Raw genomic sequence first — 20,099 nt, forward strand, 5'->3', positions numbered from 1 at the left:
TTGCACCCACAACACTACCTGGGATCGACAGCCAAAATAGTGTGGGGACTCCGGCTGGGGTCATCGGACAATATTCGTAGGGACGACGACCAGCCTCCGAATTGGAGACGGGTGGTTTTGGGAGGGTCGTCCCCAGTAAGCCATCAGTGTGAAATATTTCCACGATGGCATAGGCCCAGTAACAGCCCCGGCTCAGTTGATATTATTGTAAAGCTTGTGCTGGACCAGCGCCTTGACGATGTTTATCAGGTACCACACCAGCTCCACCTGTTCCACCACCATCTCGCCAAAGATCAACACACACATCAAGATGTTGATGACGTAGTAGAGGAAGGTGTCGAAGGTGGTGTAGACCCGGTTGTAGACGTTGAAGTCCTTGTTGAAGAAAATGGGGACGGAGATGGCCATGCTGTTAAAAGGAATGTTTGTCGTTGTTGTGGTCGGAGGTCGCCGAGTATTTATAATCGTGCTGGCAGGGTTATGCCCCACATTATAGGTCATCAAAACGGCGACCTGCACACAAGCAAGAGAGGGAGTGTGTCAACGTCACCGGCGTCGCCGGCATCACCACTACATGACCACCGTCACCGGAACTGGCATTACCGCTTCCAGTAACCCCCTATGGCGACCCTCAACCAGCCGTTTACTCGAATACCAGGTCCCCATTTTTATCGCCTCATCGTTATTGCCATTCTCGGTTGCTAAGCGGCGGTGAAATCGTTTGCCAATACATTTTGCCTAAAGTGCATAAACTCCGGTGAAACGTTGGGTCACGTGAGTCATTTCCCGACAATCCGCAGAAAAAAAAAAATAACACAAATTCTGACAGCCTCCCGCATGTCACGGGGTGTCGGACATCCTCACATGCGGCACCTATCGGAGTTATTAATATCCGTCTCATTTCATGACAAACGTGGCCGCCCACTAAAGAAATACTAATGAGACCTTGCCTAATGACGATGCTGTCGTAGTTCTTCCCCCCGCTTCTTTGACACATGCTACTTGCCGTGGTTGCCCCCCCGATGATGGCTCCCCCAAACGTCGTCAAGGGACGAAGGTTGCTTGCCCGTTGTTCTTAGATGCCAAGGGGAGCAATTTTGACACTTACCGTTAATCGCTCGCAATAAGCTTTTTCTGGGAAGGCTAGCCCTTCGCCAACGACACCCAGCCGCCTCATCCCCCCCTGAAATCATTGTAACCTAAAAACTTAATCGGCGATGTCGCCGCCGCGACCAACAGCGCCACGTGACAGCGCAAAAGCAACGGCGTAGCCTGTCTATGTGTTTCGTCTATTTGTCTAATTAGTTACTTTGTCACACCCCCCTTAAATCACTTCTTGATTTCTTCTTTGACCCAGCCTTCGAGACCGCCCTTGACGATAATGTCCTGAAGGTTAGTGCCCAATTCACCCACTTTTTGTTGTAAGACAACGTCACCGTTTTCGTCGGTAACCGTCACTTGAGCCTTGGTGACGTCGTAAGTGAGCGTCCACCCGGTTCTGATCGTCAACTCGTCGCTGCCCTTGTATTTTTCTCTCAACTTGTTAATCAAGTCGGGGATCTCCAATGTCAACAACGCATTGTTGATCGAGTTACGCGAGAAGATGTTGCCGAATGACCCCGCCACAATGAGCTTCATCCCTCGGGCAAGGATACACGTGGCCGCCTGTTCCCGCGACAGCCCCGTGCCGAAATTGTAACCCGAGATAATGATATCGCCGGCCTTTGTCTTGTTTTTGAACTCGCCGTCGTAGTTCTCCATGCACACCCGCGCCATCTCGTCCTTGGTGATGTCGTCCTGGTACGTGTACTTACCAGGGTAGATACCGTCAGTGTTGATGTTATCGGCGTCACAAAGGATAAGTTCACCCGTGATCTGCTTAGGGAACCCGTCCAACACTTCGACAGCAGCGCCATCGTCTTCAGTGGTGGCAGTAGCCGCCGACGAGCCCAGCTGGATCAGCTTCTTCACGGGGACAGTGGGGTGGACAGGCTTACCTTCAAGTTCTTCGGGACCGCCGATTCTCCCCAATACCGCCGACGCCGCGACCACTTCAGGCGACGCCAAGTACGCCAAGGCATCCTTAGACCCCATTCTTCCCTTAAAGTTACGGTTGGTGGCAGAAATACCCACTTCGCCGTCCTTAAGCAAACCAGCACCAAGACCAATACAAGGGCCACAGCCAGCAGGCAAGGGAGTGGCGCCAGCTTCAAGAATATCGTTCCAGGCACCATCGTGTTCAGCATCCTTTTGCACGTTCAGCGAGGCCGCGGCGACGTAGAACTCGACGCCGGGAGCAATCTTCTTCCCCTTCAACACTTTGGCCGCGGCTTGGATGTCCAGCAATCTCAGGTTGGTGCACGACACAAGGTACGCCTTATTGATCTTGATATCCTGAGGCGCCAATTCGGCCAAGGGAGTCGACACTTTGACGGAGTTGGGTCCAGACACGGCGGGGCTCAAAGTGGAAAGGTCCACCACTAAGTGCTTAGCGTAGACGGCATCGGGGTCCGATTGGTACTGTTTAGCATCCTCAGACAATTGGGCAATAGTCTCTTCATTGATACGAGGGTGACCGTTGCCTAACCGCTTCAATCTGTCCTTATAGTAGTCAACCACAGTTTGGTCCACGGGGAACACACCGGAGAGAGCACCCCATTCGGTGGTCATATTGGCAATAGTCAATCTGTAGTCAATGGGGAGCTTAGCCACACCATCGCCAGTGAATTCAATGGCATGGTTCAACACGTCATCGTTGTTGAATAAGCCACAAAGGTTAACAATGATATCCTTACCAGTAACACCGGGAGCTAATTCGCCGACCAATTCCACTTTAGCCACGGGGGGGATTTGCCACCACGTTTGACCAGTAGCCCAGATAGCAGCGGCATCGGTTCTGACGACGGGGGTACCTAAAGACCCCACCCCACCGTAAGTGTTGGAGTGAGAGTCTGAGGCCACCGTCAAATTTAAGGGGAAGGCATAGCCTTCTTCAATCATGATTTGGTGACCAATCCCTTTACCGGCAGGGTGGAAATCAATGCCTTGTTCCTTAGCGAATTTTTCAATGTTGGCGTACTTCTTCAAGTTAGCCTCCAGCTTGTTCTGGACATCGTGGTCCAACGTGCACACGATCTGGCGGTTGTCCTTGACGTGCTTGGCGCCAAGACCCATGAACTTCGTCGCCACCGGCCACGAGTTGTCGTGGGACATACAGTGGGCGGGCTTAATGGTGACGTAATCGCCGCTGAACACCTTTTTGTTGGTGCCCTGGGCGTACTTCTGGACGATCTTTTCCGTGAGGTTCTGTCCTCGGCGCAGCACCGTGGAGACCAGGAAATACCGGATCGATGTCATGATTTAGACTGTGACCGTTAGCGATGGGTTGAAAAGTTTGAATTGAGTGTGACAAATTTGCGACCACTGATTGGAAAATGTCAGTGTCACGTGCCGATAAGCGTACGGCGCGTTATGTAGAGGTTGAGTCATACCTGGGGAGCGTCAAGCACGAAGAATAAACTCGTAGTGGCGCATCGCGGAATCGAACGCGGGCACTGAATTGTTATGTGCAGAATTTAAAAAAAAAGAAATAGTCAACTGTCAACATCAATCCCCGAGGCCGAGACCAGGACAGGGCACAAAAAGTCATCGCCAACGAAAATGGCAATCAAAAACTCCGATTTACCGTCAATAGTACTTCTAAAAATCACTAAATGATAGCAATATCAAATCTATCATCCGAAAAAAGCCGTCATTAGTTAAAATTTTAGTGACCCACGGGGTTGACTTAAATTGGTGCCGTCGCGGAAATAACCATGGCTTCGTGTCATCCACCATCGTATCCCCGCCAACAACAACAATAACCGTTACCACCATTGTAACCCTGCATCCCTTCATTTTTATCACTAAGGGAGCTGATACACATCACCATCGGAATTTCAGGGTCTCAATTGTCGCTATATACTCTACAAACAAGTTTGCAGTATCACGCAGGTACTACTGGTACTACTGACGCGCTACCATGCCCTTCGCGGCGCCGCGAATCAAGCCACCTGTTTTGCCTTGCTCTTGACTACAAACGTTATCTGGTTTCCGCATTGGTCATGGTTACCGCCGCAACAACCCCAAAAACCAGCCACAATGAAAACAACAAAAAAAAACTTGTAGAAATGATAGTACTAGAATTAATGTAGTGGTGGAACCCTCGGATCAACAACTTTAGTCCGGTCTCGTATAGCCATGTCTATTTCCAGCCACATGGGATCGTATTAGCTGGAATGTCACTGGGGATGACCCCTCTCTCCTACCAATATTACCAAAATTACCTCAACCACCATGTGGTCAAAAAATAACAGTGGTAGACTGAAATCAATAGCTTTAACATCACTTTCAACGTAATATCAAATGGTTTCAAGGAAGTTTCCATCACCAAAATTTAGGCGTCGGCCCGGTCTCGAGTGCTCACTCGCAGACCCACACCATTTCACTTTCTCCACCCCACCCGCCCCTCAGTCATCTGCGACACCCCCGACCAAAAACAGCTTGATTTCGACGAAGGTACCTGCTACCCGATTACTACCTGCCTTCACCATCAGGCACTTAACCCGGCATCTCCATTTTTCTTGACCGATGTCGCAAACGATAGTGGAAACCTATCACGAGTACGAGCTGGTCGAGCTGGGGCTGCTCCAGTTCTTGGAGAACTTACTAAGCGACCGCAACTCCTATTTGAACAGCCGAGATATCTACGGCATCTTGGGCTGTCTCGAGCGACGCGAACAGAACTTGCCGTTCACCATTGGCCCCTCCCACCGAGGCGATCTCCAAGGGATCCTCTGGACCCGGGACTTACGCCGCAAGTTCCAGCTCGACCGATGGCGTGTCGGCCGCCAGCTGTGGTTCCACAACGTTGACCGTCTGCGTGAACTAGCAGTTAAGGTATGTCTTTACTGGAGGAACGAACCTATTTCAATACCTCCTCCTACCTCCTTAAATTTCAGCCCTCTTCTTGAACATGACTAACTTTTAGAATTTGACAGTGACGGGAGTGCACGGCATCGACTCCTTCTATACATTTGAGCGGTACTACCCGAAACTCCGTATCGACATCACCCACTTTCAGCTCCGCAACTTGGTGTGCTGCAACTCGTACGCCTCGTTCTACCCTTCCAACGATAACGACTGCTTCACCATAAACCGCATGATGATCGATGCCGATAACCCCGCCCGTAGCGGTGCCGTCAAACTCGACTGTCTTGTCGAGCTGAAGCTGCTCGCGAAAAATGCCTTCAGCCGGGTGCTGACCCTCGCCTGTAATGACAACTGGCTTGTATGCGGGACGTTTGAAGGCGGCTACATCTTGTTTGACATTTCCGACCCTGACTCATCAAAAGTGGTGGGCGAATATACCCTTACCGATAAGCCTGACGGCATCACCAACCACGTGATCGTCGATGACACCTGTTTGAGAGTGCTGGGCAACGACCGACTGCTACGAACCGTCGACTTGACGAAAAACAAGACGACGCTGCGTACTCAGTTGGCGCTGGCAGTGAACTGTGCCGCTCCCCTGGCCACCAACCACGACTTGCTCTACGTGGTGGTGGACCTGATAGACTCATACATTATTGATTTACGCACCAACGAGGAGACGTTGAGATTTTCAGGGCACCACGATTATGGCTTCTCCTGTGACTGGCTGAAAACTAACGAAAACTTACTCATAAGTGGCAACCAAGACACGACGATGTGCATGTGGGATAGGCGGAGCCCGTCGAAACCGCTCCACCGATGGAGTGGCGCTTTGGGTGAGCTGCTGAGTCTCAACGCCGGACCCGTCCGCAACTGTAAATTCCTGACTGCGGGCGAGTACGTGTGCTGGGCGGAATCCCTCGACCATGTGGGCATCGTCCGCATCGATGAGTTGGAACAGGGGACCATTGACCGAGCGCAACTGATAGACTACATTGGCAAATGTGTTGGGCTCAATTTTACTGAAAGCGACAATGGTCACGGCGAGCGGTTAACGATCGGGATCAACGATTGTCAGCTTGGCGGCATCATTGAGTACAAGCTCGAAAGTCTGCACAAGTGTCTAGACTATGACTTTGCCTTCTAGACACTCTTTAGTCATCGTCATTAATTTATGAATACCCATAGAATTATCTATTGACTGGTGATGTGAACGCCACCGATTTGGCATCTATGCTAGAGGACAGTTTTAGATATGCTTACTCTGGTTTCTCTGGCTGATTAAAATAATCAGCTTAGTTATAGTCGAGGTGGGGTTTACCACATGTCGTTGGGGTCGGTTTGTACGCTGATCTCGCCACACACTTCTTTCAACATATCGTCAATATCACTGACGGCTCCCGTGTCGTTCAATAGCAGGGCAATCACGCGGGCTTTATTGCGAGCCTTACGGGTATTATCCTCATAAAGCTGAGCCGATTCCTCGGTATTCGCCACCGTGATTTCGTCAAGTAGCAGTTTAAGCTTAGCGATGTGAGACGTCGCCTTATTTTCCGTGTCAGCTTTCGTCCACTCCTCAACAAGCGCTTGGAGGTAGCCCACAATCACGAACCGCTGGTACCCTGTTTGGTAGCCGTACTGTTTCCCTTCGATCAAATTCTCTCGCCTCAGCTCGGCCTGGCCCTCAGCAAACCCTCTTTGGTACGCATCGTCCTCAAGATCAAGCACCAGCTCGAGGTCTAGGTCTTCAGTCATATGGTGTCTCACTAAGGCATCGCGCATCAGCAGAGGAAGTACCTGTAGACCAGTATCAGTATCATAATCTTACACAATCGTTAAATAAATAGTGGCATTACGATTTGATTGAATTACACCCAGTATTGTGATTTGTGATGACTAATCGAATTCAGGGTCCTTATTGTGGAGACGTGTAGCGGTGTTTCGCACCATGGCGGTGTCGGAGTATGAGGACAGTTCTGAGGAAGAGCCCCTCACCGACGATGAAACCCACCAGGAAGAAAACCAGGTGAATGGTGACAATAGCGGTGACGATGAGTCGCAGTTGGACTCGGGATCAGACATGTTCGATAGCGATGACGACGAGGAGGAAGCTGAAGAAAACGGGGAGCCACAACAGAAGCTTGAGCCATTCACGACCAAAGATCAACCTAGTGAGGATGAAGACTTTAGCAATGATGAAATTGATTTTAGTCAGATGGCCTCGTTAAAGCTGGATTCGTCATCTACTCTGGCCAAACAAACCACTACGCTTTCAAAGACGGATGCTCTCCCACAACTTATTGAGTTGCTTGAGCCAGCAGAAACTCCGCTTGAGGCATTAACTCGGTGCTCAGCTAACTCCGAGGTGGTGATCAAACTCACCGAGTGCTGTAACGTGCTATTGTCGCTGTTTGACGTCTACGATGCGCTGAAAGAAGAGCTACTTCGTCGCTACGCTCGTGAACACGGCCAAGAATTTAGAGGTACTAAACGCCGACGAGACGAAGACGATGATCCTGAGAATGAATGGTATTTCCGGTGGGTGGGTGATGAAACTGTACACGGCCCCTATTCTCATGAACAAATGGTGGAGTGGAAACACCACCATTTTGAGGGACAAGTGGAGGTTAGACGATCACCGGAGGGGGAGTTTGTTCCCATTGATGAAACTACTGATTTGTAAGCTAATTAATTAATGAATTATTTTATGGTATGAATTACGCATTAGGGAAGTACTCGCCCAAGTCGAACTCGACATCGGCAGCGAGCTTTAGCGCTTTTGGGAAGTCGAGTGATGTCCGCCACCGCACTTTTGCCCCCAAAATGTCCGAGTTTTGTGATTTGACAAGCAAACCAAGCGACAAAAGCGTCGCCAATTGGTTATTCAAGTCAATGTTGGCGGCAAGGGTAAACGACTCGATCTCCAGCAACCGCTCGCGATCGCGGTGTTCGATGTCGTCGTACACGTTGTAAGTGTCTGCAAGCTCATCCTTAGACGAAAGGTACAGGCGGAAGATTGTAGATAAAATGGCAATCATTCTTTCCAAGTCGAAGAAGTTAGCCTGTTGCACTCTCGTTTGAAGAACGTTTTCGTTACCTCGTCTTGATAATCGTTTGTTCTTCTTGACGTTGTGACGAGAAAAGAAGATAAGGTCATTTTTAGGGTCAATGTACAGCGCTAAGAACAGCGCGATTAAAATGAATTTGGAGTAGAGCGGTAAGTCATCGATGTTGTCGCTGCCTTCAGTGGGTATTTCCTCTTCAAACGTACCGTATTCAATCACGACATTATCGTCGACGACCCCCATCTTCTCAAATAGCAGGGCGTGGTCTCGTATCCACCGTAAAAAGGTATTGTTCAGGTCGATATTGGCGAAGTCGATCTTGGGCCACAAGTGGCGGGCAATGGAGATGAGCAGCTCGACGTCGGAGCCGGTGATGGCGTCGTAGTAGTAGACGATATACTCGATGAACGTGTTATAATGCTGGTTGGGGGTTTTCACGATATCGGGGATACTCTGAAGGATGGCCACCACCATCTCTTCCGAGTAAGTAGGGAAATGGATGTTGACTGCCTCTGCGATCGACGCAAGGGCCCATGGCGGCAGTTGGACCTCCATCACCACTGACACATTGGGGAGGAATTCTCGCAACTTAGCGAACCCAGAGTAGTATGATTCGGGGTCCTCAATGCACTGGTCGAGCCGTTCCAAGACAATGATGACGTGGGGTAGGTCTTTGGTCGCCTGGCGGAAGAGGCCGATGAATGTGGCCACGGTATCGCAGTTTTGGGCGATGTTTCCGTTCACTTGGCGCAATAGCCGTTGGCATACAAATCTTATTTTGATGGCAAGATCGCACGGCTCAGACACCACTGTAACACCCTCTAATGTGCTGAGAAACTGGCGGAGAGTATGCGATTTGCCCTGGGCCCGGTAGCCGTTGACGACGACGCATTGGGCCAGAGTTTTTGGATCCAGGGTGAGGAACGTCTCTAGAAGACGGTACTCGTGCTCACGTCCAATTATCATTCACCAAACGTTTGTATATGGTGGGGGATGAGATGGTTGTGGGGTGGTGGTGGTGTGTGTCTTGTTGATGGTTGTGGATCGGCGTGCGGCGCGCGGGTTCGTAACTGGAAGAGGGCAACGGACACAAAACCCGGCTAACCTGGTAAATGTCTGCAAAATGAGACAAAATGAGGATACAAACATTAATGCTCGAATTATAATTGTGACGCTTTTAAACTGACTTACAACAGCCATTTGAGCTCGTTATCGAATTAATAGATTGCTTATGCTTAGGAATTAAATTCAGCGGAGATGGGCCTAAAGGTGCGCTATCACCCCTTTCTACGGGATGGTCATGAAGTGCTACTGGATGGAGCGTGACAGTTTATGAGTCAATTCCAGCAAGCCGTAACCCCAGCCGCCAAGCTTCCGAAGTTTTTCATGGCTGGAGCCGGCCATTGTCAACATCAGTAAAGCAGCAAGCAGCGAGCAGCAAATAATAGAGTCAACACCGGCTGCCGGCCCATGAGGGCAAGCTTGAAGCGTTGGTAAAAGCGTCAATCATTACTAGGTACCATACCTGTTGGTCACGACCCAAGTAGTTGGCAGACTTGAGAAAGTTTCAGCTCAGAGTAAAGTCTACACAAGGTGAAGATAATAGATTCGAACGACGAACTGCCCTTTTATACTCGCCGCGGTATGTGGTTCTGAACATAATGCCGTACATAATCTTAGAACAATCAGCCCAACGAAGATGGTATTTGCCCGAACAAAAGTTCAAAAGACAATTTGGATGCCTGTACAATATACTCGCAATTACAAAACCTATTCGTAAGCGATATATGTAACTCAGCATCCAAATTGAATTCATGGGAGCGCTACGTTTGATAATTTTTCAGTTAAATAAGAATGATAGTGGTAAAACAATTGATTCTACTTCTGAGCTTGGCCTGTTACAACTCACTCAATTATATCCTACATATACCGTGGTACGCCACTCGTAGATTATCATCAATTCCTGCATATAATACACTGCGCCGCTCGTCAAAAATTATTTCAAATCTTTTTTTCAAGTTTTTTTTCTAGATTTTTTATTTCTCCGAAACATCTTGCAGTTGCTATTTTACATATAATTGAGCTGTGCTCAATTGGCACAGCTCAGCTCAATTATATGTAAATTTGGATTCATAGCTCACTTAATTTGTTCTGTTGATGGCAGAAGCTCGACCTGAGAATATCTTTATTATATGCAGGATATATGGGAACGAACACAATAGCGTCATAAGTATGTCACTCTCTCAGTAGAGTCCATAAAAGTTTTGCAGCCAGTATTATAGCGTATTACAGTTTCAGCAGTGATAACATTTATGATCTACTCATGATTTACAGTTAGTAATGCCGAGCTTATCGTGAGTACTGCATATAACGGTCGATTCTGCAGGGAAGGCAAGTAGGGTGCCATAGTCGAAACTACTTCAAATTGAACGTTAACTTGCCCAGAGATTTATCTGCCATACTTCTGGCGCCAAAGAATTTTATGAAGCAAACGGGAAGTCTGTAGCAATTTTCCCTGATTTTATAAGACACTTTATAGATTTCACCAAAAAAATGAAAGAAATCCCATTTACTATTATAAATGGTATTTGCATCGTATACATGACAGCAGTGCAACTCGTTTCTTTCTTAGGTTTACTATAGGTGATGAAAGAGCTATCTGAAGAATCATAAATTATATGCACATGCAATGCTTGTGTGCAGAATCCCAAATTTGAAAGTGTGACATATATGTCAACAACCTTGGCAGCACATACGTAAACCCTTCAAACTAGATATAAATGCTTCCAGATTACAACGATATCTTTTAAATTGGACTGGTCCCTCTGCAAGTGTGTGTTATAACTTAACCTGTTGAGTCTTGCATATTTGACATGCACCTGCATACAAACACCAAACGTAGAGGAGGTGTTACGCCATTCTCAGCAATGCTACAAACGTCACAGGTCAATCTTAATGCTCCCCAGATGTAATAAACTATGCCACAAACTCAAAGTCGTCCGTAAAAAAAATTGCTAAAACAAAAAAAAGTTTTTTTTTCCACCGTTAAACTCACATAGAGATACCAATATTGAAGCCAACTTGCCCAAATTCACATTAACTATACTTCCAGTGCCAAAGAAATTTATGGAGCAAACGGATTGATTCTATCGATTTTTCCTGATTTTATATCACAATTTTTATTTTTCAATGGAAATTCTAAAACATTCCCGGTTGCTGTCACAAATACTCTTTGAATTGCATACATCATGGCGATGTTGTTTGACTTCGTCTAGAGTGCCATTGACGTCGTGTAAAGCTTGGTTGGCTAACACACATTCCATGTAGTGATTACTCTTATATGCAGGATCTAAAGTTTTCCAACACCATGTCTGACGATGTCAGTGTTCATTGCAAAAAAAAAACTTCTCAAAATAAATAGACACGGACAGAAATTACAGTGGTATTAAGCGGAATAGGCGAGTCACTTTGGCATTTCGTGGTCACATCTACAATGTTGCCCATGCATACAATTACTCTCCTTAGACGAGGTGTTACGCCTTTATCACCATTGCTTCACACTAGTGGCGCTAAGCCTGAAGCTGAAAGTCATGCTGGAATATTTCAGTGAGTGAAGACGTCTTTGTCCGCTTTATCGATACAGATTAAAAGTGGCATATTTCTGAATCGTTAAATTATAAGCGAGGACGCGGTTGTACAACTACGGAGAAATCCGTGAAGGGTGAAAACCATGGATTTTCAAACCATTCTGTAAAGTTATAAACCTTTACGCGGGGTAATAACATTGTAGACTTGGCGAGATCGATTTGCCCTGACGAGTTTGTGCTTCTCCACCTGACGAGTACAGGTCACCTTACAGATATAAATCCTGCATATAGTGAGAATAGTCGTGACATGTCCGATTGACGTTGTAAAACTGCAACAGAGAAAAATAGGTGTTTTTTAAAAACCATCCAGATTCAAATTTTATTTATATAAGGTTTACTAGGAGCCACTTTTGGTCGCACATTTAGACCAACAACCATACATAACTTGGTTTACTCGAATGGGAAGGTAAGACATTTTGGTTGGTTGTCAGACTAATACTTGCAGCTGAGATTTTTTGTTTGTTTACAGTTTAGTTGAATGTCTAACCCAAGGACCACTGGATTTTCGAGAAACTTGAAAACCAAAACGACACCCATGGTACCATATTGAACATAGACGTTCAGAATTATCGTGCGAGTAACATTTGTTAGGCGACCATATGGTGTTGTCATAGTAAATTTTTGAGTTATTGTCATTTGTTTCTTTCGCATTGCGAAATGACACTCAGCCTACATTGCTACGTGTGAACACCTTAAGAACAAATATTACATGAGAGAAAGCTACGAGATTTGGATCCTTCTACATAATACGTGGGTTTGGATTGTAACGAGGGTGTATCATAGCCTCGAATCAATATCTCTGGAATGTCTCCGGAAGCCTCGGCAAATGTAGTCCGAATCAAACTAAATTGCGGTTCAATTGGTCTGATTGCTAAGTCGTAGTGGTCTACCATATTTTCAGACCACCATAGATACAGTTTGATTTAAATTCTCAGAATCGTCTAAGGACTACAGAACATCTATCAGTTAGTGATTTCAAATTATCGTGACTGTGTTCGTTTCGCAATCATTGCTCACCATGAATATCGATAGATAACGAATGATGAGTTAATACAACCTGTACCATTCTACTGGAATGACCACTCGAACACTCTCTACGATTGATCAGTGGCGACACGTCAAAAGCTTTTCTAAATTAATATCTATTACAGATAAGTGGTTTTGTTTTACATCCCTGACATCACTTCTTTTTCTTGCCGAAGAAACCCTTCTTTTTCTTCTTCTTTTTATCCGGTTCGTCGGCGCCGGCGCCAAGGCCCAGCCCCAACGGGCGGGCGTCAACGTCAGAGAATGAGTGGTTGGGTGCCAGGTCCTCGACGGGGGCCGGAGGAGGAGCGGGGGCGTCGCCCAATTCCAGCACCGGCAGCCCGTAGGACGCTGACAGCGGCAACGACCCGTTAGAGTCGTTGCGCACGTCGTGGTGGGGTGCCAGCGGCGGCTGGAATTGCGGGGTTTGCTGTTGTGGCGGCGACGCCAACTGGGGCGACGGACGCCCCGCCATGATGTTGGTGACATTGGGGTTATTGGTGACGCTCATGTGGCCGTATTGTTGCGGGCGGTTAAATTGGCCGGGGCCACCGGGACCCACCAGCGCCCGGTACTTACCGGGCATCGGCATACCGCCGCGGCCACCGACGTCGAAACCGTCCAAGTTACCCGTCATTTGCGGGTGGGCGGAGCGGCGGTTGGTCTTCTTCGGGTTCTGCTTAAACCGCAGCTCCAATAACGGGTCGATGGGGGCAGCGTTGTTGAACAGCGGGTGGTTGGTCAGCTCGCCGATCTGCAGCGCCGGCACCCGGGCCTGGAACATGTTCGGGTCACCGAGACCGCCAACGTTCATCTGAGGTAACAGGGGCACCCGGCGAGCCCCGGGAGGCGCCTGTTGGATGAGGTTACCACTGGGACTGCGCACCATCCCGCGGTTAGGGTCGAAGAGTTGAGGGGGGCCCTGGACGCCACCGCCGTTCATCGGCGGCGGGCCGTTGCGCCCGTAGCCGTCAGCAAACAAGTTTTGCTTTGACGGCGGCGACGACATCATTTGCGGGCGGTACGGGTCGAACTGGCCGGGGGCCATCTGCGACGGCGACGACTGCGACGGCAGCGACGCGGCAAACATCTGTTCGCGGTTGATGAGTTCCTGTTCGCGGCGCTGGAGCTCCATTTCCTTCTCCAACAAGTGGCTCAGCTTGTCCGGGTCGTCGTGGATGGCGAGTCCTCTGAGGTCGTCGGCGGGGGCCTGGGGCGGCGACGACGACGACAGCGCTTCCGCAGTCTTGCGGGCCACTGCCAGCTCTAATTCAGTGAGTTTACGCGACAACCCCGACACTTCGTGGCTCATGCGCTGGTGGGTCTGGCGCTTTTCCTGTAACTGGCGCTCCAATTGGGCCAATTCGTCCTGGCGCAGGGCGATGTCGCCGTCCAATTGGGCGTGTCCCGCCAGCTTGGCATGGTTGGACTGGCCACCCAACCCCTTACGGTCAAAGAGAATCAGCTCGCCGTCGTTAATCTTGTCGTACTGGCACAACGTCAGGTACATGTTTTCGAGGTAGGGCAGCTTGATGCCGTGGTCGTCAGCTAAAAGAATCGGCTGGAGCAATAACAAGTCGAGCTCCAATTGTTGTTGGTGGTAGAAGTTGTAGAAGAGGTTCGGGGAGTTGCGGAAGTCGGCGTTATCCTTGGTGACGGGGAACGCCGCCAGCCACGATTTGAGTAAATTGGCTTCGTTTTCAAACCCTTTCACGAGCTTACACTCCATCTTCTTAATGATCTTGAACAATTCGTTGATGATCCCCAGAATTAACGGTTTACACAAGATCTGTTGCGATAACTCCGACGGGAACGGCACTTCAAAGATCACCAGGAGAGGATTGAATACGATTCTCGGCAACGCCAATTTCCACTGGTAGGTCATAAACTCCTTCGGTTGGAACAGAGTCAAAAAAGCGGTCTTGGGAGTCTCGGAGAATACGCGGCACACCAGTAAAAACGGCGCCAGTTCTTTAATCTGAGCCGCTCTCGGCTGTTGTTGAGTGGAACCCAAGTACACACGAGGGTCGGAATTGCGGTGAGTGTGAGTATACTCGTTGGGCCCGACGTTACGGACATCGGCCTCGTTCATGATGGAAAGCACCGTAACTCTCTTGGTTTTTGGTAATGATAATTGGACAAACGGCTCCAAATTGATGTACCCTGTCAGTTCGATAATCACGAGCAGATCGTCCTTCACCAACGGCGCCAACTGCTCGCACTTACCCTGGAAGTCCTGTAACGACAGCGCCGCCAACACCACGACGTCGAACTGGGCGCCGCGAGGCACCTGGGCCAAATCGGAGTAGACCGCCTGGGGAGCAAACTTGTCGGTGCCGGCGACGTTCAGGTGGACGCTGATGGGTCCCTGGTGGAGGTGAGGATGGCACACCAGCACCGCCATCAGCGGGTGCATCCTCCACGCGTAGAACACGACATTGGCGTTGGTGCCCACTTGGAGGTTAGTCGTCTTATTTCATCAATAAATGGGAATGTTTCTTCGTCGCCTGGTGGTTTCACTTACCCGCCAACACGTTCATGGCCATGGTTGTTTTGATCAGAATTTTCAGAGCAAATCAAGCGACGTGCTAATGGCTTAGTCAGAAGGCACGCGCAGGAACTCTGCGTGACAGGTGGAAGATTGGCGCCGACACCAACGAAGGAGAGTGGGCCGATAACAAGCTAAATATAGAAAAGGTAACTAACTGTCTACAGTGTATACTGGTCTACAAAAGGCCTACTCCTAAGATTATTGAGTTTCACGTTGCTATACTCGGTTGGAGCACGCTCATCCCTTGTCGCTCTCGGCCTCGGTGCCCCGGGGGTTCCGCGAACCGAACCCTGAAGGGACCCCCCGCGCGATTAAAGTGCGGACGATGGGCAGTGCTGTCCCCGGGCGTGTGGGGGGTAGAGAATAGGGAAAAAGGTCTAGAGCTGCCGTCGCCGCCACGACTGCCGCCGCGCCTGTGTCTCACTCGCCACCGAGGTCTCGACGGGAGACGGTGTTGCAGTATTGATGGCCTCAGCGATGCGACTGGGGAGAAATCGCCGATGGCAGCTGAGGGCATCGGACTGAAAGAGATTGACCGGGTTGCTTCGAGATCTCGTGAGGCCCCAGGCTCGGCGCCTTTTCTTGCCTCGGGAATGTTTACTGGGTATTGAGATTTGTAGCACAGAGGTGAAAAATCGCATTTGACAGCGAGCCGCCGACGCCCGTGCCGACTTCGTGCCACCAGTTGGCAACCGCCAACTTACGAACAGCAACGAAGCAAGTAAGTGCTACAAACGTGGTGGGTTCGAAACATCAATGCAATGCCTAACCCTGTTCGTAAGTTGTAAACGACAATGCTTGTCTGATTGGTTCGATTTCATTTTTTTGGTTTGGATCAATTGCTTTTCGTACCAGCTCCGTCGCATTGAGGTTTATTCCCGTAGTACTTTCCGTAGCTTTGATCGGTAGCGGTCGTAAGCGCGTTTTCGGCCGAACGCAGCCACGCGACATTTTTTTTGTTGACCCGCGCGACGCGACCCTAACAGGGAAAGAGAGATCGTTGCTGAAGGAGATCCTTAGCCGTGAGCGATGCGAGGGAGCCTCATTTTAATTGAGGGATTGGATCGGGCGGGTAAGCTGACCCAGTGTGAGCGGCTTAGCCAGCGACTTCAAGGTGACATTATCAAATTTCCTGATCGGCTGACACCGGTGGGACAGCTCCTCGATCGGTACCTCACTGATGCTAGTTTCAATTTACCTGATGAAACCGTCCACCTCTTGTTTCTGGCTAACCGGTGGGAAGTGGTTGCTCAATTGGAAGACAAACTTTTGAAGGGAAAACACATCATTATGGACCGTTACATTTATCTGGGCATTGCTTACTCATTAGCTAAGAGGACTACCCCGAGAATTCTGAACCTGCAATGGCTCTACGCTCCTGATCGGGGGCTTCCCAAACCGGATATAACGTTGTTCCTCACTTTGGACTTGGAGGAACAAGCTAACCGTAAAGGATGGGGCGATGAGCGTTATGAAAAGGCACCGTTCCAAGCTAAAGTTAAGGAGAACTTTGATCAATTATTCAGTGCTAACTCCATAATCGATAATGGCGTGGTGGAAGTGATTGACGTTAACCATAAATCAATTGACGAAGTGACTGATGCCATTTGGAATAAAGTCACTACTAACGGAGCTGACAAACCCACTGATGCCCCTATCCTGCGCTTCGCTCTCCAATAGCTCACTATCACCTACAATTGCCATTTCGGCAATGCCTCGTCATTATCGTTTATTGTCATTGCTTCATGCTAGGGCTCACGCTAGGGCCTCAAGTTCGGTGAGTCTGTCCAACACCCGCAGCTTGGATATCTGGTGGATCTCGCCGCCAAGATAGATCTCGTCAAGCACCACGTAGAGCTTATAGAAGTTGAGCACAAGGTCAAGCTCACATACGTTATCAAAGTATGTATCGAGAATCTCAACGAAGAAATGGAGCAGTTCAAGGTAGCTGAGCTCGTTATCGTAAGGGCCAATCGCCGAGATGAAATAGAGGCCGGCGTAGCGTCGGTAAACAAGCTTATTCTGCTGGTACTCGACGAAATTCAGCTGGGGCTTACTATCTCGCAGCCCCACGAGCCGGTGGATCTCCAGGATCATCCGCAGCTTTTCCCCCGCAGTATAGTTGTTGTTGAACCATTTGACAAGCCGGGTCTTCCCCTGGCGGTTGAGCACAAGGATGAAGTTTATCGACATGGGGTCCGGTTGGAGTACGAAATCAGTGCGACCGCGAAATACTCACCCGAGATCAGGAGATAGGCCTTTCCATCGGTTGAGGCAAATACTAGTAAAATTTTAATTCAATCGCTAAAATGTGGTTATATTTAGTTTGGTTTATCTAAGATCAAATTTTTTTTATTCAGAATCTTTCAATTATGGTAGTTTTGCTTATTATGGTCTAATACACCATAGCCTTTACAGTAGTAGTAAGGGTGCGGCGCGCACCTATAGCTACCTCAGTTACTTACCATGAGTGACCCGCTACGAGAGATCTACGAGATCCGCGAGGGATTGATCTTTCTCATTGAGATCACCCCGGAGATACTCGCGCCTAATGCTACTCTCGGAGGCGACTGCCAGTTGCTGGAGGTGCTAGCCGCCATCCTTTCCCTCATGGAGACTATGATCAAAACCGAAAGAAACACGGGGTTTGGCGTGTACTTTTACCACAGTCTTGTCAATGATGATGATAGCCGATTCTTACCTGTCCCTAAAAGCCACCCGTTACCTAATTTCTACGCGTTATTCCCATTAACTTATGTTAATATCACTAACCGCGTCAAGCTTGCCAAATTGCTTAGACGCCATCAGACTGGCGAACAAAAGTTGAACCAGGTGTTTACTCCGGTTAAGGGGGAACCATCAGATGTAATTTCAGTGATGGAAAACGTGATGGAGGTGTTTCAACGACGGTTTGGTGGTGGGGGGTTTAATCGCGCTAAATTGGTATGGCTCACCACTAATGAATTTCCCTGTGCCACTGAAGCCGATGAAAAGGTATTACGACGCAAAATCCAGGACTTCTTTGATCTTAGGATTGATGTGCGTCCGGTAATGCTTGCCCATGCCAATGGTAAGTTTAATAATAAGCAGTTTAACGATTTATTTTTGAACACAGGGGTGCTTGATAAACTGGGAAATCTCCGGGATGATAATAGTGGCCAGCCTCAACCGAAACAGGAGGAACTGACAGTATGGCGAGGGTCGGCGAAAGCAGCTTTAGCTAAAGGGTCAACATTCTCCAAAGATATTCGCCTGTTAATCCTCAAATTGAAGCAAGTAAAGCGTCAACAATTCGCTTGTCCATTGATTCTTTCTGACGGTAAAGACGTCGCTGGTTCATTCGGGGTACTGGTCCGAGGTTTCGCTCTTGTTCTGGAAGACCACTACCTGAGGCGAGATACGTATGTGTACAGTCAAGCCAGTTCAAAACAAGAAGTGCACACCGAACAGAATATCATTGATCCGGTCCTGGGTGAACCTATTAAGCTCACTGATGAAAGTGAAGGCAAAGCCCCGCTTCCTGATGTCAAAGAGGAGAATCATATTTATCGAGGAGTGGAATTGACCGGCGGTGACGTCATGTGTTTGACTCCCGATACCTGGAGGTTCATCAACAGCACTGACTTTGATCACGATCCTACCATCACCAAAACTAAAGCCAAAAATGATAATGATGGGTCGGGTACTGATTACTCGGACAGCGATGAAGACGATGAACTTGATGATGAAGAAGATTGGGAGGTGGTGGGAGGTAATGATGGAGACAAACTCAGTCTTTCGCACTCGCCTTACCTCAAGTTGATTGGGTTCCGTGACCTTGATACTTATAAGCCATGGTACTCATTTGGTAAAGGCAGTTTCGTCACAGTGGATTTCCTCGAAGGTCGGGACCGGGGTGGGTTCACCAACTCATTCACGACATTCCTGGCATTATACCAACTGTGTGTGAAGCTTAAGAAGTATGCTGTCGTCTTTGGACCCGTTCGAAAAGGGTCACGGCCTGCGCTCTATGTTATGTACCCTAGTCGAGTGCAACATGCCAAAAAGCCTTTAATCACTGATAAGTGGGACTTTGCCGAAGGGTTTTTCCTTTACCGTCTCCCCTGGCTTGACGATATCAGACTGTTACCTAGCGGATTCGAGGAAATGTCCACTGAAGCTCAGGATGAACACGTTGAAGTGTTCAGACAATTGATTGATGACCTTGCGATGACGTATACTCCTGAAAGCCACAGTAATCCTAGTCTTGAGTGGTGGTATAAGATCTTATTAATGCAAGAGTCAGGCGAACTGATGGAGCTTGAAGATCCCAAGGACTTGATGAAAAATGACTCCACTACCAGACAAGTGGCCCTGGTGAGAAAAGCCCTCAGCATGAACCCTGAGCTTGTTGAACAACTCGAAGAGGTGCTGTCTCAATTGGGACGGTTGGCGCTTCAAGAGGAAGCGGCGGCGGCGGCGGCTACTAAAACTAAACGGGCTCGAAGTGATGGCGGTGCTGGTGATAAACGAGCCAAGCTGTCTACAAGAAAATCTCCTGATATCTCGCTTGCACCTACTGATGATGAGATTGTCTTGGCTTATGGTGACGGCTCGTTAGCCCAATTTACGGTGCCGCAGTTACGTGCATTCCAGCAGAAGTATGCATCGGAAATCCCTCGCTGCACCAACAAGACTCAGTACTTGGAGGCGATTGTGAAGTTTGTCGAAAAGGCAATCAAATCAGCCGATACTTGACGATATAATGATTAATACAACACGTAAAAATTATTGGAATTCATGGGGGAAAAAGAACGATGGTCCCTAGCGGGATCGAACCGCTGATCTTGGCGTTATTAG

At 48.7% G+C, this 20,099-nt stretch overlaps 10 protein-coding genes across 10 annotated transcripts; 4 read left to right on the forward strand and 6 right to left on the reverse strand. All coding sequences in view use genetic code 12, as the record gives it.

Moving 5' to 3' along the window:
* Positions 1-192: 192 nt before the first annotated feature.
* DIURU_002208 (uncharacterized protein) lies at positions 193-408 on the reverse strand (the record flags this gene model as incomplete). Its single annotated transcript, XM_034154835.1, has 1 exon — positions 193-408. The coding sequence occupies one exon, from the start codon at positions 406-408 to the stop codon at positions 193-195; it is 216 nt and encodes a 71-aa protein (XP_034012903.1).
* Positions 409-1,329: 921 nt separating this feature from the next.
* LYS4 (homoaconitate hydratase) lies at positions 1,330-3,357 on the reverse strand (the record flags this gene model as incomplete). The annotated part of the gene is made up of 1 exon (XM_034154836.1): positions 1,330-3,357. The coding sequence occupies one exon, from the start codon at positions 3,355-3,357 to the stop codon at positions 1,330-1,332; it is 2,028 nt and encodes a 675-aa protein (XP_034012904.1).
* Positions 3,358-4,629: 1,272 nt separating this feature from the next.
* Positions 4,630-6,118, forward strand: DIURU_002210 (uncharacterized protein; the record flags this gene model as incomplete). The annotated part of the gene is made up of 2 exons (XM_034154838.1): positions 4,630-4,938; positions 5,030-6,118. 2 exons carry the CDS (start codon positions 4,630-4,632, stop codon positions 6,116-6,118), a joined length of 1,398 nt encoding a protein of 465 aa, XP_034012905.1.
* A 170-nt stretch (positions 6,119-6,288) lies between these two features.
* Positions 6,289-6,726, reverse strand: DIURU_002211 (ribosome biosynthesis protein; the record flags this gene model as incomplete). Its single annotated transcript, XM_034154839.1, has 1 exon — positions 6,289-6,726. The coding sequence occupies one exon, from the start codon at positions 6,724-6,726 to the stop codon at positions 6,289-6,291; it is 438 nt and encodes a 145-aa protein (XP_034012906.1).
* Positions 6,727-6,919: 193 nt separating this feature from the next.
* On the forward strand, positions 6,920-7,654 carry DIURU_002212 (U5 snRNP complex subunit; the record flags this gene model as incomplete). Its single annotated transcript, XM_034154840.1, has 1 exon — positions 6,920-7,654. One exon carries the CDS (start codon positions 6,920-6,922, stop codon positions 7,652-7,654), a length of 735 nt encoding a protein of 244 aa, XP_034012907.1.
* Positions 7,655-7,688: 34 nt separating this feature from the next.
* Positions 7,689-9,002, reverse strand: DIURU_002213 (origin recognition complex subunit 5; the record flags this gene model as incomplete). Its single annotated transcript, XM_034154841.1, has 1 exon — positions 7,689-9,002. The coding sequence occupies one exon, from the start codon at positions 9,000-9,002 to the stop codon at positions 7,689-7,691; it is 1,314 nt and encodes a 437-aa protein (XP_034012908.1).
* Positions 9,003-12,863: 3,861 nt separating this feature from the next.
* Positions 12,864-15,125, reverse strand: DIURU_002214 (uncharacterized protein; the record flags this gene model as incomplete). Its single annotated transcript, XM_034154842.1, has 1 exon — positions 12,864-15,125. The coding sequence occupies one exon, from the start codon at positions 15,123-15,125 to the stop codon at positions 12,864-12,866; it is 2,262 nt and encodes a 753-aa protein (XP_034012909.1).
* A 1,164-nt stretch (positions 15,126-16,289) lies between these two features.
* On the forward strand, positions 16,290-16,940 carry DIURU_002215 (bifunctional thymidylate/uridylate kinase; the record flags this gene model as incomplete). Its single annotated transcript, XM_034154843.1, has 1 exon — positions 16,290-16,940. One exon carries the CDS (start codon positions 16,290-16,292, stop codon positions 16,938-16,940), a length of 651 nt encoding a protein of 216 aa, XP_034012910.1.
* Positions 16,941-17,015: 75 nt separating this feature from the next.
* Positions 17,016-17,453, reverse strand: DIURU_002216 (uncharacterized protein; the record flags this gene model as incomplete). Its single annotated transcript, XM_034154844.1, has 1 exon — positions 17,016-17,453. The coding sequence occupies one exon, from the start codon at positions 17,451-17,453 to the stop codon at positions 17,016-17,018; it is 438 nt and encodes a 145-aa protein (XP_034012911.1).
* Positions 17,454-17,726: 273 nt separating this feature from the next.
* CAS1 (ATP-dependent DNA helicase) lies at positions 17,727-19,997 on the forward strand (the record flags this gene model as incomplete). The annotated part of the gene is made up of 1 exon (XM_034154845.1): positions 17,727-19,997. One exon carries the CDS (start codon positions 17,727-17,729, stop codon positions 19,995-19,997), a length of 2,271 nt encoding a protein of 756 aa, XP_034012912.1.
* Between the last annotated feature and the right edge of the window lie 102 nt (positions 19,998-20,099).

Source organism: Diutina rugosa (genome assembly GCF_008704595.1).
Source record: "Diutina rugosa strain CBS 613 chromosome Unknown scaffold6_size315584, whole genome shotgun sequence".
Lineage (NCBI taxonomy): Eukaryota > Fungi > Ascomycota > Pichiomycetes > Serinales > Debaryomycetaceae > Diutina > Diutina rugosa.